The 15,458-nt window shown below is 45.5% G+C and overlaps 2 protein-coding genes across 5 annotated transcripts in view; one reads left to right on the plus strand and one right to left on the minus strand.

Moving 5' to 3' along the window:
- Window positions 1–15,458, minus strand: part of NBEA (neurobeachin) — a 1,608,295-nt gene that overhangs the window by 466,914 nt on the left and 1,125,923 nt on the right. For all 4 annotated transcript variants that reach the window (XM_069205539.1, XM_069205537.1, XM_069205538.1 and 1 more), the window contains one exon: window positions 12,608–12,744. In XM_069205539.1, coding sequence (XP_069061640.1) covers window positions 12,608–12,744 — 137 coding nt within the window. The remainder of the gene's footprint in view (window positions 1–12,607; window positions 12,745–15,458) is intronic.
- On the plus strand, window positions 8,442–11,073 carry MAB21L1 (mab-21 like 1). The gene has a single exon (XM_069205540.1). It carries the CDS (start codon window positions 9,162–9,164, stop codon window positions 10,239–10,241), a length of 1,080 nt encoding a protein of 359 aa, XP_069061641.1. The 5' UTR covers window positions 8,442–9,161; the 3' UTR covers window positions 10,242–11,073.

Raw genomic sequence — 15,458 nt, forward strand, 5'->3', positions numbered from 1 at the left:
GGGACCCATTGTGCTTCTATGCTTTAGGGCACCTGGCATACCTTTTAAGGCCAAGATAGCTCCCTGTGTATATCTTGCCAGGCATCAGTCTGTCACCACACAAATACAGAAATAACTGAGGTGTGCCATGCTATTTTACTACACTGCCCCTATCCACTCAAACTTGGAGCTCAGCCTATGAATTTTACCTTATAGGGACAAAACAATTAAACCCCAAACTTACCTTTTCCATGCCAAAACACCTTCCCGGCTCATTACGTTATAGACTGCAAAGAGTCTTGGTAGCTGTAGTGTTTAAATGTTTCACCCCCCAGAGGTGCAGTGGCTGGCCCATACGTGGGACTCTTGGCTCCATTACTGTCTAGTCCTGGCCTGTGAAGGGTTATTTTCAGATATTGCTCTGACTGATACCCTTCCTTGTTCAAGAGAGGATGTGGCCTAATGGCCAGAGCTGCCGACTTTGGAGATGGGGAACCAGGTCCACTCAACATCCTGTGATTCTGGGCAAATCACCCTGTGTAATGTAACTGGTGCTCATGTAAAGTGCCCCACTACCTTTGGGTCGAGTTCAAGTTATATAAAACAGCAGGAAAATGAACAGTGTGCTTTCCCTTTTCTATTGGGTCATATGGATTGCCTCATGTGCTTGACGGATTCCTGCCAGAAATATATATAAGAACAAATTAATAATCTGTGTTCCAATCACATGGAAGCTCATACTATACGTTAGATATCAAGTAAGTCTAGCCCCTGTGTCCGCAGCATCCACTATGGCTGTTTTTGAAGTACAGCGATACATACTCTGCCTGCTTTTTTGGGGTACAGTAGAGAAAGACTTCAAGCGCATCCATATTACAAATATTTATTTAGCTCTATATAATCTGTTATATACATCTCTACTTCACCTGTGTACCTTGATCTCCTACCTCACTCACAGCTCTTTCAAATTTCTGTATCTTTATCTCACCTCTTGGTGAATCTCACCACTCTCTACATATCATTGCACATATCTTTATCTCACAATAAATCTTTTCCCTCCTAAATCTGTTTCTCTTTCTCTACCTGTATGAATCTTTCATTTTGGCTATGTGGCTTTCCTTTCTTCACTTTATGTCTCTTTCTACCTCACCTCTGTCTCTAACTTGCATAACGGTGCGCGTTACTGATCTATTGCTCTCCTGGCCGTCTCATTTTTCATACTAAGTAAAGCCAGAGGTAACTACCAAGCCAGGGAGCTGTACACATAAAAGGGGGAGGGGACAAAGCAGGGGAAAATAATTAATGAGAAAATGATCAGGTTTCAAGAAATGGAATTGTGTATATCGTTGCAGCAGTGTTTTAGTTTTCCCTGTTGCAGCAAGAATATCTGTTGTGAGGGGAATTAATTTGTGCTTAGAACCGCCAACAATTAAATGTACAATTTCAAGCACTTTATGCATATGTCTCATTTTAATATTAAGCACAGGTACATGAAAAATAGACTGAAAGTTGTTCCGAACAAGGGCCTCCAAAATATGTTTTTCCCAGGGCCCCACAAAACCTTAAGATGTCAGTCGTGCCTCTGCATACATTTTGAAGATCTCAAACCAGAACCAAACTTGATCTGAAGCAGAGTTAGTAACCAGGCTGTAAACAGTTAGTTGTCTGGCTGTGGTTCACTGAATGTGTTACTTTTGAATCATAAGAATTGCAGATTTGAGGTATCTACTTGTGAGGAAGTGATATTGAATATTTTCCTGTTTTTTCAAAAATGTGGAATTTACTGAGATCCAAATATGGCAGAGAGGCATCTAGCAGATTATTCAAAGTAATTGCTCTGCGCTCACTAGCATTGTGCTCTTGCAGACAGCGCAGTCACGACTGATCAGCATGAAGTCCTCTAAGACGGTGCAGTCAGTCGTGCAGCACTGCACAACCTCCTGCTTCTCACAGGGGCCTTCTTATTCCATAATCGTTCACAACCGTGAGCTCATAAACGGGGCCTATAAAATGGCCACTTGTGGGGTGTTTCATAGAAGAGGTCTGTGTGAATTTGAAGAATGCTTGCCATTGAAATGGCAATGTTTACTATGAGAGACATAAGGGGGTTTCCTGAAAACTAGTTTTGCTGCTGAGCTACTTCGTATCTTTTAACTACGTTGAGATCATTTTTCTCAAACAGCAGCAACACATAGCAATTCTTCTAGAAGTCTGATTTAGATTGTGGTATTTTGTAAAGTGCTGTTTACACCGTTTTTATGGTCTAAAATTCATCATTTCATATGTTAAGGTTAGATGCACTTGTCCAGCATTGCAATAAGCACAGACAGAAAATGGTAGATATGTAGCTGTATCATGTACTGGATGCCAAGTGTGGATTAATCACAAGACTTGTGGAAATTTAGACCTATGTGGAAGAGTAAATTAAACCTTGGAAATAAACACATATTAAGGTGTTACTGTGAACACAAGTTTAAGATGCGAACTGATACTTCTACTGGTGGATGTAACTCTTGTACTTTAAAATGAATTAACCATTAATGGCCAAATTAGATCTCTGTAGAAAGATTGGAAAATGTAATATCAAATGCTGATTATGTATTCAAGTTTTGGGTGTTTAACTCCTAGGTTTTGTGGTAGGGTTAGCCCATGGATTGTACTGCATTTGATCTATCATATTCTTCTAGGAACTTTACAGTGTTTAATGTCCCCTGATGAGGGTGTTAACCGCTGTTAATCGCCCACTGTCCATTTATGAGCTTCAGATGAAACCGAGGGAGAATAATTAAGGCAAAGTGCATTCAAGAGCTGATAACTGTTGAAGTATGTGGATAACAAGGATATTAACACCCGGCTGCCTAACCTTACATCTGAACAGGCAGACATACCAGCCAACTGTACTGTGCTTCATGACCCTGCAATTGCAGTTCATTGACCACCGAACACAGATATTGCCAGAGTTTACGGGCAATCTGATTGGATGAGGCAAGATTCCACGGAAGCTTCTAAAACGAGGTTAATAGCACAGTACGTGTAAACAGCATTTACGGTCTCCAAAGTGCTATATGTGCCAAAGTACGGCGGCTCTCCAGCCATTTCCCTATAACTCCTATTTGGGAGCAGTTATATACATCTAGATTTACCCGATCACAATCAGGCCTCTGAGCTGGAGATATTTAGTCGTTTCTTACTCTCTAGATACGATGCAACATGACGATCTTCTGAAGTAACCGCTGTCACAGAACCACGCATGGTAGAAAAGTAACGATTCCCATTAAAAATGAAATTTATTTGCGCATGACTAAATCTGATTTTCGAAACTAGATCAGTAGAAAGAACGATGATTCTAGCAGAAACTTAGTAAAAAAAAAAAATCTGAAATCAAAGCATCTGTGCACTACTGTGAACAGACTCATCCAGACGTGCTGATAAAAGAAACTTCACTTTTGTAGGAAGTGTATTCCTCTATCAGACTTTCCTTCAAACCATCCAGGATACCATCATAAACAGCTACCGGGCTAATGGTTTAGGAGCTGACAAGTTACATTAAACGAACAGATTATCTCCACTCTGACATCATGCAATGTGACATTTTCAGCAAACACTCCCGCGAGAGGCTTTTGATTTCTCGCGTGCAAAAAAAAAGACATTTATTATGGTTGGCAAGTTTTAGAAATATAGATGAAACTACTTAGACAGATTAAAATAATTAAGTAGACATCGTGTACATTCAAAGTCCAGGCTCTCTGGCAGGGGTGACAAAAAAGGTAATAAATGTAACTTATTTTTTCTATTTTTTCTCTACTATGCCCAAGACGGTTGCTAGTAAAATGGATAAATAACAAACTGAAAACAGCGTGTAAAACCTCTACTGCAACTTTGGCAGATAAAAAACAAACAAAGGAAAATCTTAGGTTATTACGAGAAAAGTCGTAGTGTGTTTTAGTTCTACTTTTACAAGCTCTAGCTAGATTCCCTCCCACATGAAAGGAAGCAGTCGCTAAAATTTACGATCTGGTAACTTGAGTTTTCAAATTAAGTTTAAATGCTAAACACGAGAGCCGTGTACCCTCACATTCCTCGGCGCAGTTTGCGGGGCCTGCGCCCTCTCTGGCTAATGGGAACGGACGGCGTCTAATGATGCGACACACTTCCGCACTTGTATGAACAGGGGGCGCGTGCGTCACCGCAAGGATTTCACATAAAGATCTTGGATGTACGTGGATGCTAAAATATATTTCTTACTTGCATTTTCACGTTTCACTTTGGCGAGTCTTTTGTTCTCCAGTTTACAAAAAATGTATAATACAACATAAAATAGCGGATTTTAAGTCAAGCCTTCACTACATCGTCATATTTTAAAAAGTTCAACAAAACTAACAATCAAATCAAGTGGGCACTGTTAATCCAAACGAGACTTTGAAAAATACATTCCCAATTTGAGATTGGAGGAACAATAAGGAAGAAGAAAGCAACTGTGGCGTCATTCGTTTCTGTCATCTCGATCCTAAAACTCATTTAGTCGAAACGGCAAGATGGCGAACTTAGAATTTACAGTGGAAAAAATATCATCACTTATATTAAATGTTGCTTATGTTCTGAGTCACGTATAGAGATCCGTACATGGGCCGCCAAATGTCGAGCATATTAAAATAATTTCAATATCTTTATTATTTAACACGTTTGCGCAACAAAAAGTTGCGTTTACTTCTAAAATTATACATTTTAATATTTGCGCCTTTTTACAGTCGAATATCCGAGTGAATGATTCTGTAACGTGCTATTCGCAAGAAAGTAACAAAAGTTTCTTTTGTTGAAAAATAAGCAAATTAATACAGGGCATGGTTTGCTGAAGATGTGTAAGTTTCTTTAAAATTGATATGTAGTGTTACAGGAAGCGTTTGATGCAAATGACTTTCAGTTTCATATCATGTCGCAGGGGTACCAAATTCGAAACCACGCGTTTCCTTTTTTTTTTATTTGAGAAACTTCTATGCGTTTGCAAACCGAAGGCAATGAAAAATGTGTGCCCTTACCCCGCATGCAGAAAAAAATTTAAAAGAAAAAAAAAAGTGTTTTGCGCTATTGTTTTAAAATGCATGAATATACGATCTTGGAACATGTCAGATAGGTAGTTAATATTTGTAAATCATAAGACTAAAGTATAGGGTCCACTGATATAACAATTTAAGTTCACTTGCATCCTTGTTTTAATTTGATATGATTGCAACCAAAAAAACACTTCCTAAATAAATGTTTTTAAAATCTGCACAACTTGCCGTACACAGTATCTGCACCAGTAGAAATTATACCTTAGCTTATTAGTAGGACATGGCGCCGATATCTGGGCATCCTTATTTCTATCGCATTTCTAACAATGTATCGGTTGATTATCGAACGACACGTTGCAGAAAACGCCCTAAAAATTGAGTGAAATGAAAAATATACTATTGATACATCGGTTTATTGCTGGTCCATGCTGGTGCTTCGGCGCACTTTCGTCCACCTGATAAATGTTAGTGTAACGAGCAGCCAAAATAAAGCAAGCCGACGTGAGCATGGCTGTCTGGACATGTGTGGTACAAACAAACTGTGCAGTTGGAAACCGGGTAATAAGTGTCACATTAAGTGAAGACGGTGAATGGGTGCCAGCGACGGCCCCAAGACCCGCCCTCCCCTATCACTAGTGAAGACCTTCGCCGCTAATTGCGATACGTCGTGTACCAGTCACGATGTAATATTTTCTATACTAGTCGTTGCCAGAGACGATTGGAATAATAAACTGTGGTATTTTAGATCACGGCAGCAAGATCATCATTTTGTGAGCTAAACACCGGTTCACCAAGGTAGATATATATATGAAGTTGATCCTTTAAAAGCCCTACGTACAGATAAAAGGGGCACCTGCAGACACCACTGTGTGAAATGTCCCGTTATATCTCCCTAAGATCAGAATGTCGGGGTAAAACGCTCCCGTTCAGTGCTAAGATGCTAGGATAAATGGGCGTGCACGAGGGTGAGGCCAGTGCTGTGCACGAGGATGCCTGGTCGGCGCGCGCCTCGACCTCCTATAAAGAGCGGTCGGCCGGCTCACTTCTTCGAGCGGAAGGGGAGACCGCGCGCGGGAGGAACGTGCGTGCGCATACTCGCTGTCTCGAGAGCGGGCACGCTGAAGGGTCGCGCGCACGCCGCCGATCTTTCTCTGGCTCAGGGTTGAAGCGAGACCTCAGGTTTCCCGACCCAGGAGAGGCGGATCCTCGCTGCCACTTTGGTACCGCTTCCACGCCACGCGGCATAACATTCTTGGTTGCAAGACACACAGTGGATCTCTTCTGGCGATTTCAGACAGGAGTAATTTTCTTATTTCTAATGCATGTTCTACTAATTTTACCTAGGCTTGGGGAAGCAGCCACGTTTATCTTGTATTTATACCTCACCAATAAAACAAGGGCGGTAATGTGTATTTCTACTCTTATCCTGGATCATGGAACGTCGACAACAGATGGTGTGCGAAAAAAAAGACTATGTAAAATAAAAATCCCTTCTACTGTTGGGAGGACAATGAGGTTTGAGGACTGTATTACAAAATGAAAAATATCACTCGCAGGTGCGCTGACCTCCAAAAGTCAAGATTAACCGAAAGTGAGAGTGTACTTCCAGGTGCGGCAATCTGTTACCAACGAGTGGCACTTGGCCAAGATTAGATCGCAGTAAATTCACCACTCTCTCACGGTATGCATACGAACTCATCCTCTAAGAACAGTAAACGCATGCGGCCTCAGGGGTATACCGCAACAAATCTACCGCACCCTCAATGTATGTCTGTACACACCGCCTTTCAGAGGAATACATACACACGCAACCTCTCAGGGGTATGCCGCAACACATCCACACACCACCTTTCACAGCAATACACCCCCCACTCTCTCAGCGGTATACCGCAACAAATCTATCTCACCTTCAAGATACGTCTATACACACACACCGCCTTCAAGATATGTCTACACACACACCCCTACTCCCCACGCCCCCCTCTCAGCGGTATACCACAACACATTCACCACACCTTCAAGTTAAGTCTATACACACAACCTCCTCTTAGAGCAATACACACACACCCTCTCTCTCTCTCAGCAGTATACCGCAACAAATTCACACCTCACCTTCAGAGTATGTCTATACACACACACACAGCAATAAACACACAAACATGCATCCTCCCAGTGTTATACCGTAACAAATCTACCACGCCTTCAACATGTGTATTCAAACATATCCTCTCGGAGCAATACAAAGACACACGCATCCTGTCAGGGCAGCACCTGGTTACTCTAAACGCCACGTGGCTCTCTTCGAAAAAATAAACAAATGTATTCAGCCTTCCAAGACAGAGAGCCGGCCCTGTGTAACATTGTTTCGCCGGGGTGAACAGCAGTGCATGCTGTTTCCTGCTCCGACACCTCTCCGGCGCGGCGAGCTCTGGCAGCGGCATACTGTCTCCCTTACAAGTTCCTTTGCCTGCCAGGGTCACGGTCATCACATCAAGAATGGCAGCATCCTTCGGAGTCCTCCCATCTCCAGGAGGACGGAGGGGCGCGGAGGCCGCCCCAGGCTGTCACTGGCAGGATGTCAGCCATGGCTGCGAGGAGCGTGTCCGGCGAGGCCACTAGGGACCCGCATGTACAGGCTCACAGTCTGAGCAGCGTGCAGCTCTCAACGCAACAATCTCACGCGTAATGTAGTGGTGCAGACGCTACAGCCAACATGGATACCCTGATCTTTAAACAACGAAGGCGGCAAAGAGCAGTTCAAACAGACTGACATCCGCGAGACACAGTGTTACAACCTTTCAAGGCCGGCCCTTGGAATGCGATATCGGTCCGTCACTGGGAAACCTGTCTTTGTGTAAAATTCGCTTGCATCAATAAACGAGTAACACTATTATATATATATATATATATAAACATACCGCCTCAGAACGCACTTCCGCCGCTTGGTATAGCATTAATTGTATTATGTTTCATGAAGCAAAATAAAACTAACAGCACTGAGAGGCTTCGATACACCAGTAGTGCAGTATAACAGACATATATATTATTATTATTATTATTATTAAAAAAGCGTTGGTTACAACTGGTAAAACCTCCCACGCATCCAAGGTAAAGTCCCTGTCCAGCTACTTGTAGCATTCCCGCAGCCAGAAATCCGAGGCAGTCCCAACACAGAACATGCATTGCACCTACTAGAAAGTGTAAGTGTGTATGTGTATGACTATGACTGTGCGTACCTGTGTGTGCGATTGTCTGCCTGCCTGGGTCTGTATCTGTCTGTGTGTGTGTACGTGTGTGCCTGCCTTTTACGGCCACACTAGCTCGCAGTTGGCTCTTGCACATTCGCATGTGTCTCCCCTCTTCACACGACCAAGGCGCAAAAAGCCCTTCCTCTCCAAATGTCAAGAGGCTTCAGGTTGCAGCGAGCAGCCGAGTGCTTTTCTCCGCAGGCACAGGCGGCCTGGCCTGGGTCGCTTCTGGCGGCCCCCCTCGCCCGGGCTGCTGGATATACCAGAGAAGGGATTAATGAGCCGGGCCTGATCCGTAGAGGCAATGACGAGCCCGGTGGCGATTGGCCGCCCGCCTCTGCCTGGCCCTGCCTTTATAATTTCCACCCCAGTGCATCCGGGCTCCTATACAACCCACGGCAGCGCCCTCTCCCACATCATATACACACACACACACACCGCGGAGATGCCCCCGCCCTCTCAGAGCTTGCGCCCCCTCTGATAACCAGCGCAGATAAATCAATGTTGTGTCTGTGACTGCTGGTAACGTAGCCCTGCTTCCAGCTGAACTTTTGGCGTTTTGTGCATTTCATCCCTGGGATCCTGATGCTGCTTTGCCTCATACGAGAATTTCTTGGAAAGACAACCATTCCAGAAGCTGCACTGAAAAGATTAAAGGGATTGAGAAAGGAGATCTCCTTGGAAAGAGCAGCCGGCTCACCGTAAAGGATTGTTATTGCTGCATCTCGCCTTGAAGCGAGTGGTGCTGTTTTTAGTTTGATTTTTTTTTTTTCACTATTTAATTTTTCTCCCCTTCGTGAAGTTGGCTCCCGCCTCGGCAGCCGCGTTGGATCCCACAGCCTACTGCGAGACTCCGGTGTACAACCCGGATCTCTGCCCCAACATGATCGCGGCGCAGGCCAAGCTGGTGTACCACCTCAACAAGTACTACAACGAGAAGTGCCAGGCGCGCAAGGCGGCCATCGCCAAGACCATCCGCGAGGTGTGCAAGGTGGTCTCGGACGTGCTGAAGGAGGTGGAGGTGCAGGAGCCGCGCTTCATCAGCTCCCTCAACGAGATGGACAACCGGTACGAGGGCCTGGAAGTGGTCTCCCCCACCGAGTTCGAGGTGGTGCTCTACCTCAACCAGATGGGAGTCTTCAACTTCGTGGACGACGGCTCGCTGCCCGGCTGCGCCGTGCTGAAGCTCAGCGACGGCCGCAAGCGCAGCATGTCCCTCTGGGTGGAGTTCATCACGGCCTCGGGCTACCTCTCGGCGCGCAAGATCCGCTCCCGCTTCCAGACGCTGGTGGCGCAGGCCGTGGACAAGTGCAGCTACCGCGACGTGGTGAAGATGGTGGCCGACACCAGCGAGGTGCGCCTGCGGATCCGCGACCGCTACGTGGTGCAGATCACGCCGGCCTTCAAGTGCACGGGCATCTGGCCTCGCAGCGCTGCGCACTGGCCGCTGCCGCACATCCCCTGGCCCGGGCCCAACCGCGTGGCCGAGGTGAAGGCCGAGGGCTTCAACCTGCTCTCCAAGGAGTGCCACTCGCTCTCCGGCAAGCAGAGCTCGGCCGAGAGCGACGCCTGGGTGCTGCAGTTCGCCGAGGCCGAGAACCGGCTGCAGATGGGCGGCTGCCGCAAGAAGTGCCTGTCGGTGCTGAAGACGCTGCGCGACCGCCACCTCGAGCTGCCCGGGCAGCCCCTCAACAACTACCACATGAAGACCCTGGTCTCGTACGAGTGCGAGAAGCACCCCCGGGAGTCCGACTGGGACGAGTCGTGCCTGGGCGACCGGCTGAACGGCATCCTGCTGCAGCTCATCTCCTGCCTGCAGTGCCGGCGCTGCCCGCACTACTTCCTGCCCAACCTGGACCTCTTTCAGGGCAAGCCGCACTCGGCCCTGGAGAACGCGGCCAAGCAGACCTGGCGCCTGGCCCGGGAGATCCTCACCAACCCCAAGAGCCTGGAGAAGCTCTGAAGGACGCTTTGTGGGCGCCTTGAGTCCCCCCCCGGGGGCCCCGCTGGTCATAGGAAGGAATCCCACGCATATCATGCCCCCTTCGCCCCCATGACTCTTCACCTCAGTACACTACCTGCCTCTGCCCCGGGAGCTTTACCGACTGGGATTCATGTCCATACTTACAAGGACTAACACAACCTGCACCTCCAAACGTTTTTACTTATAAAGGGGCTTTAGACTGTACTTACAAAGACAATGATGAAGCCCCGAAAAGATTGGAATATAACCACGAAATCAGTATTTTTTTTGTCAGTAAAAATCTATTTGGAGATGCCACCCGAACAAAAATGTGTACTTTTTTTTTTAATTTGTATCAAATATTGTGCTCTCGCATTGTCTTTTGAAAATGTGGACGTTGCTGTTTTGTGGTATGTTGAACAGAAGTGGCAAAACATATATATCCGTTCTGGATACTTCAAGACAGTCTCTGCTCAAAAGGAGATACCAGTTGAAAGGTAGACTTTTTTTCTCATGGTACTTTTTGTCGATCGTCTTTTGAAGTGTCTGGATTTAAAAGTTTACATTTTTTTTCGTTCCGGATATATTGCTTGTTCGATTTCTAACATTCCATAACTATACTTGAAATGTTATTTAAATATATACAAAAAAAGAGAAGAAGCTCGGAGTTTGCTTATACGATAGCGCTTGAATATTGCAAATATATCGGAAAATGCACTTGAAATACACTGGATAATTTCTTCTCTTGTGAATTAGATTTTAATCTGTTGCCGTTTTTATTTAAATACAAGCCGATAAATGAAGTAAAAATAAATATTGTTACACATTTCAATACTGATTTGAGTTTTCTATTAAAGTAAGGGTAAATGTATTCTAAATCGGTTTGCAATTATTAGCGTTCTTCTGCAGAATATGAAAATATTTCCCCTAAATTATTTGGTTTAACATACTTTATTAGCACATCTTTATGAATTATATTCAAGAGTACACAGTATCACAAATGTAGCTAAAAGTCTTCAATTTTTTTAACAATAGTATTTGAAAGGCTCTAATTAAAAATGTTCAAAATCTTTCAGGTGACAAAGCCTGCATGGGAGCTATAGAAATAATATGACGGGCTACCTAATCCAAAATTAGATATAACATACATCGCTGGGTCTGTCGTGTACTCAGCGATATCACGACGTTTTAGTATTTAAAAACATATAACTGGACTGCAGTTCAAAAATGAATCTAACAAGACTTTCAGCGCGTCCTGTCAAGAGACAATCCTGAAAAAAAGCATAATTCTAACACAGGGTACCGATATTTTCACATATCAATATTTTAACACACAGGTGCTGTTGAGGTGAAAAGACATGCACTGGCCAACATGAATAATTTAAATAAAAAGTGAAATGAAAAATAAATTAAAGACAAAATGATAGCATTGAATGAAAGTTCCAACAAATCAAAATTCACCGTTCCAACATAAATGTCAACACAATGACACTTTGTAGCACTACGTTTAAAGAAGGCACGATAATGTTCCTTCATAACTGTGCGATTTATCGGGGAAAGGCACAAGCGCGAGACGGGGTAGGCTGCTGGTAGCACTGTTTTCATGGTAAACACTGCCGTTTGCCAGTGTGTTGCTGTCGCTGCTGTGGTAGGACAACCCTGACCTCTTGCTATTCTCGGATGGATAGAAAACGCATGAATATTTAGGTGAAACAACTTTTTTCTATCTGTTTGCTTTGGCATTTCGATGGAATCTGGCAATCCGCGTTGGCAGAAAACACGTGTTTGGTGTTCATTCATAGATGTAGCTGTCATGTACGCCAACACACTGAAATCTGATTTCATTAGGTTATTTTTTTTTCTATTTTAGTGCAAAATAAATCTACCTTTCTAGGACTGCCGTGTTTAATTTCTATGTGCCCTAAAATCACTTCCGGTGTGAAGCTTAAGGTCCGGGTAGGATTCTCACACACTGAAAAAAAGACTTGATGCAAAAACACACACGCAAATGAAGTTCATTAAGTGGGTTTGTGCGTTTGACGAGACTTTCAAACTCAGTATTTTCTGCCCAATGGGATTTGGATGCAATTGGCTTTACTAAAACTTCCCGTGTTCATACAAAGGCCCTCATAAAGGTTAAGAGACATGAGCGGATTGTAATCGGATTTCAGCAGCATTAATGTGCAGCCTTCCTAATCTTCGCAGGACGAGAGACAGTTATGGAAACACGGGAGGGCCGTCCGGGGAGGGCACGCACCCTTAGAAAGAGCAGAATGCGGTCACTGACACACGCCAATACCCTCACCCAGAGCCCATCTCACCAGCTCTGCCCGGAGCGCTGTGTGGGCACCGCAGGCTATACTCACTTTGGCGTCGATTTTCTTGAAGGCCGAGTCGTCTTCGTCCACTTCGAAGTATATCTCGGTGGTGGTGATGGACAGCGTGCCCCTGGCCATTACCACCGGGGCGATGAGCTGTGCCGGGGTGCTCAGCACCACGGGACCTGCAACATAAAACGACACAGAGTCACCACAGCGGTACACACAGCACACACCACTCCTGCGGGCACGGTGGCGCGTGCCCTCACACACGCAGGGTACTTGACCGGACCCCAACTGATGCTAACATGCCGGTCACAGGAGGGGCACGGATCTGAGCACCCACTGTGGCACAGCGCCATTTGCATAGCCACAGAGAGGGCACGGAAGGCTTCATCCACCAAGGCCTGCCAAACACACCCTGCGGTCACTAGCCGACATCGACATGGGCACTCACCACGGTGGCGTGCACACACCTGAGCACTCATAGTGGCACGGGGCCCCCTACCCAAACCCATGGGGAGCACAGACCAGAGTAGCCACCTGCATAGCCACAGGTAGGGCAGAGAAACACTCTGGGCACAGTGCCACCTGTACGACCACAGGCCCTTAGCACCAACCGCAGCATGGCGCAACCACCTACCACACCACACACAAGCTACATCCGTCGGAAGCATGACCTGCCACAGAGAGGGCACAGAATTGAGAAAAGGGACCCTGCATGGTACAGACCCTGGTACCCGCAGAGGGCCAGCTGTATCAGGAGTTCGAGCGATGCCTGCAATGTGTGGCCCACAGACCGCTAACAGGCCTCACAAGCAAGCAGAGACTTAACCAGGACTCCACAAACACATCCCCGTGAGAGCTTGAGAAGTGCAGGGTTTAATTGGAAGCCTCTTCGAAGCCTCTTCTTAACACACGGAATATCGCGCACACAAACACTTTTCAGGTCGCAAAGATTGTGGAATGTCAAAGCTGTTGTAAACATTTGAGAGGAAACCTGTACTTTCAATAAATGTCAACTCCTGCTTTTAAGGAATTTTCAACTATTCTAGTTTAGAACTATCCTTAGAATATGCAACAAGACATAGACAAACGTGCATGGGAAAGAAACAGTGAAACCCACAGCGGCGCCCTGCGAACTCTGCGGGTTGGTGAAGCCGTAGTCAGTATGGAAATGTGCGCGTGAGGAGCACAATATGTAGAATATTGTGTTTGTTAAAGGCGAGAACGGCGGCCCATCACTAGAAGACGAAGCTCCGGTGTGTCGAGGAAGGCCCGGCCGTCCCCAGCGCGGATGGCAATAAACTTAGACTTCTCTGTTGACATTTGTACAGCGTGGCAAGAGAGCTTCCCTTCTTCTACAACCTACAAATATACGAGTCCACGTAAGTAGACTTTGTTGAAATGTGTGCTCACTCCTGACTATCGAGACTGTCGCTGATAGGATGCTGTAATTTAAATATTTTTTTAGCAGCGTTATCAAAGTAATATACATTTATTTATGTTTAAAGTGTTAATGCGCGACCCTTCGAGTCTTCTGTTAAAAGGCGTGCTCCATTTCACAATAACCTTCTGCTCCCGGGGACAACAGATCAACTCACATAGGTCACTGGATGCTTTATTTTGTCTCTGTCAAAGTGAGTGCCTCAGGCTACTAACAGTTAGGTGTCAAGTTCTTTAATTACAATTGCATTTAAAACATCTTGTAGCGAGAGTACCTGGGTGTTAATTCGCAGCACCTCATGCCTCTGAACTGCGAACGATAATCCCCAAGAATGACTTTATATAAATAAAATAAATATGAGGTCTTGTGGGAATGTCGTAGTCACTAGTATGTTGGATCTAAAGGCAAACAAAACCGACAAGATGGCGGGCAAGGGCGGGGATGACAAGCCGACACTTGGAGTAGAGCAGGCGAACTACGGATGGGAGATTGGCTCAATTACAAATGTTGGTTCTTCAGAACTGATATCTCTTTCGTCGGTGGATGCACTGCAGATACATTTATGGTAAAAACAAGTAAATAAATAAGCATATCGGTGTTGCTTTTCCGGGAACCCTGATAGCATTGCTTTAGGTTTGCCCTTTTAGTATTCTATATTAAATGCACGTGGAAAAGAATACTGAGACCCTGTCAACGAGAGTATGATCTAGACACTGAAAACCAATGTCCCACGCCTGTCACGTTCAGATTTTCTCTCCAGCAACAAGACAGTGATCAAAATGGGCCCTAAAACAAACCGAAAGCACAAAAGAAAACATCAAAGAGGCGGCTCCCCCCACCCCCCTCCCCCCCGTTCATTTTGTGACAGAGATTAGTTAATAATTGGCATGTGAACTAATCCGCGGTTGATTCTAAACACTGTTGGCGTGTGTCACCAAACCCTTTGGACGCCAGCACTAAAAGCAAGTGTGAAACAATGTGTGAGATATCTGTTGGGCTCGTGCATGCGTGCTTGTGTGTGTGGGTTATGTATACACGATACCGTGTATGTGTGTGAGAGTGTGTGCATGGTGTGCGAGAGTGTGTGTATGGTGTGTGAGGCAGATGGTGTTTGTGTGTCGAGCTGGTGAAACAGCACTACAACGAAAACATCCCAGATGGAGTGTTCTGATGGTATGGGGAGCCCCGCCATTTTGTTCCTTGTCTCCACTGCCTCTTTCTCGCCTATAACCCCTATTTCAAAGATCTTCAGCTTTGTAACTGTTTCCAGAATGTGCCTGTGCAAGGCTGGCTATTCTTTGCGGAAGCCCCTCTCCAGTCGACATGTCTGGGACCCATTTACTAGCAAACAGGCGTAAAACGAGGGCTGACATTTGCCCTGCCGGCCTCCTGCTGCCCAGCTCTCGTCGATGCTGAATGCATTTTTCCCAAGTTTGTGATTTCAACCACCTA

The sequence above is a fragment of the Pleurodeles waltl genome, chromosome 8, assembly GCF_031143425.1.
Source record: "Pleurodeles waltl isolate 20211129_DDA chromosome 8, aPleWal1.hap1.20221129, whole genome shotgun sequence".
NCBI lineage: Eukaryota > Metazoa > Chordata > Amphibia > Caudata > Salamandridae > Pleurodeles > Pleurodeles waltl.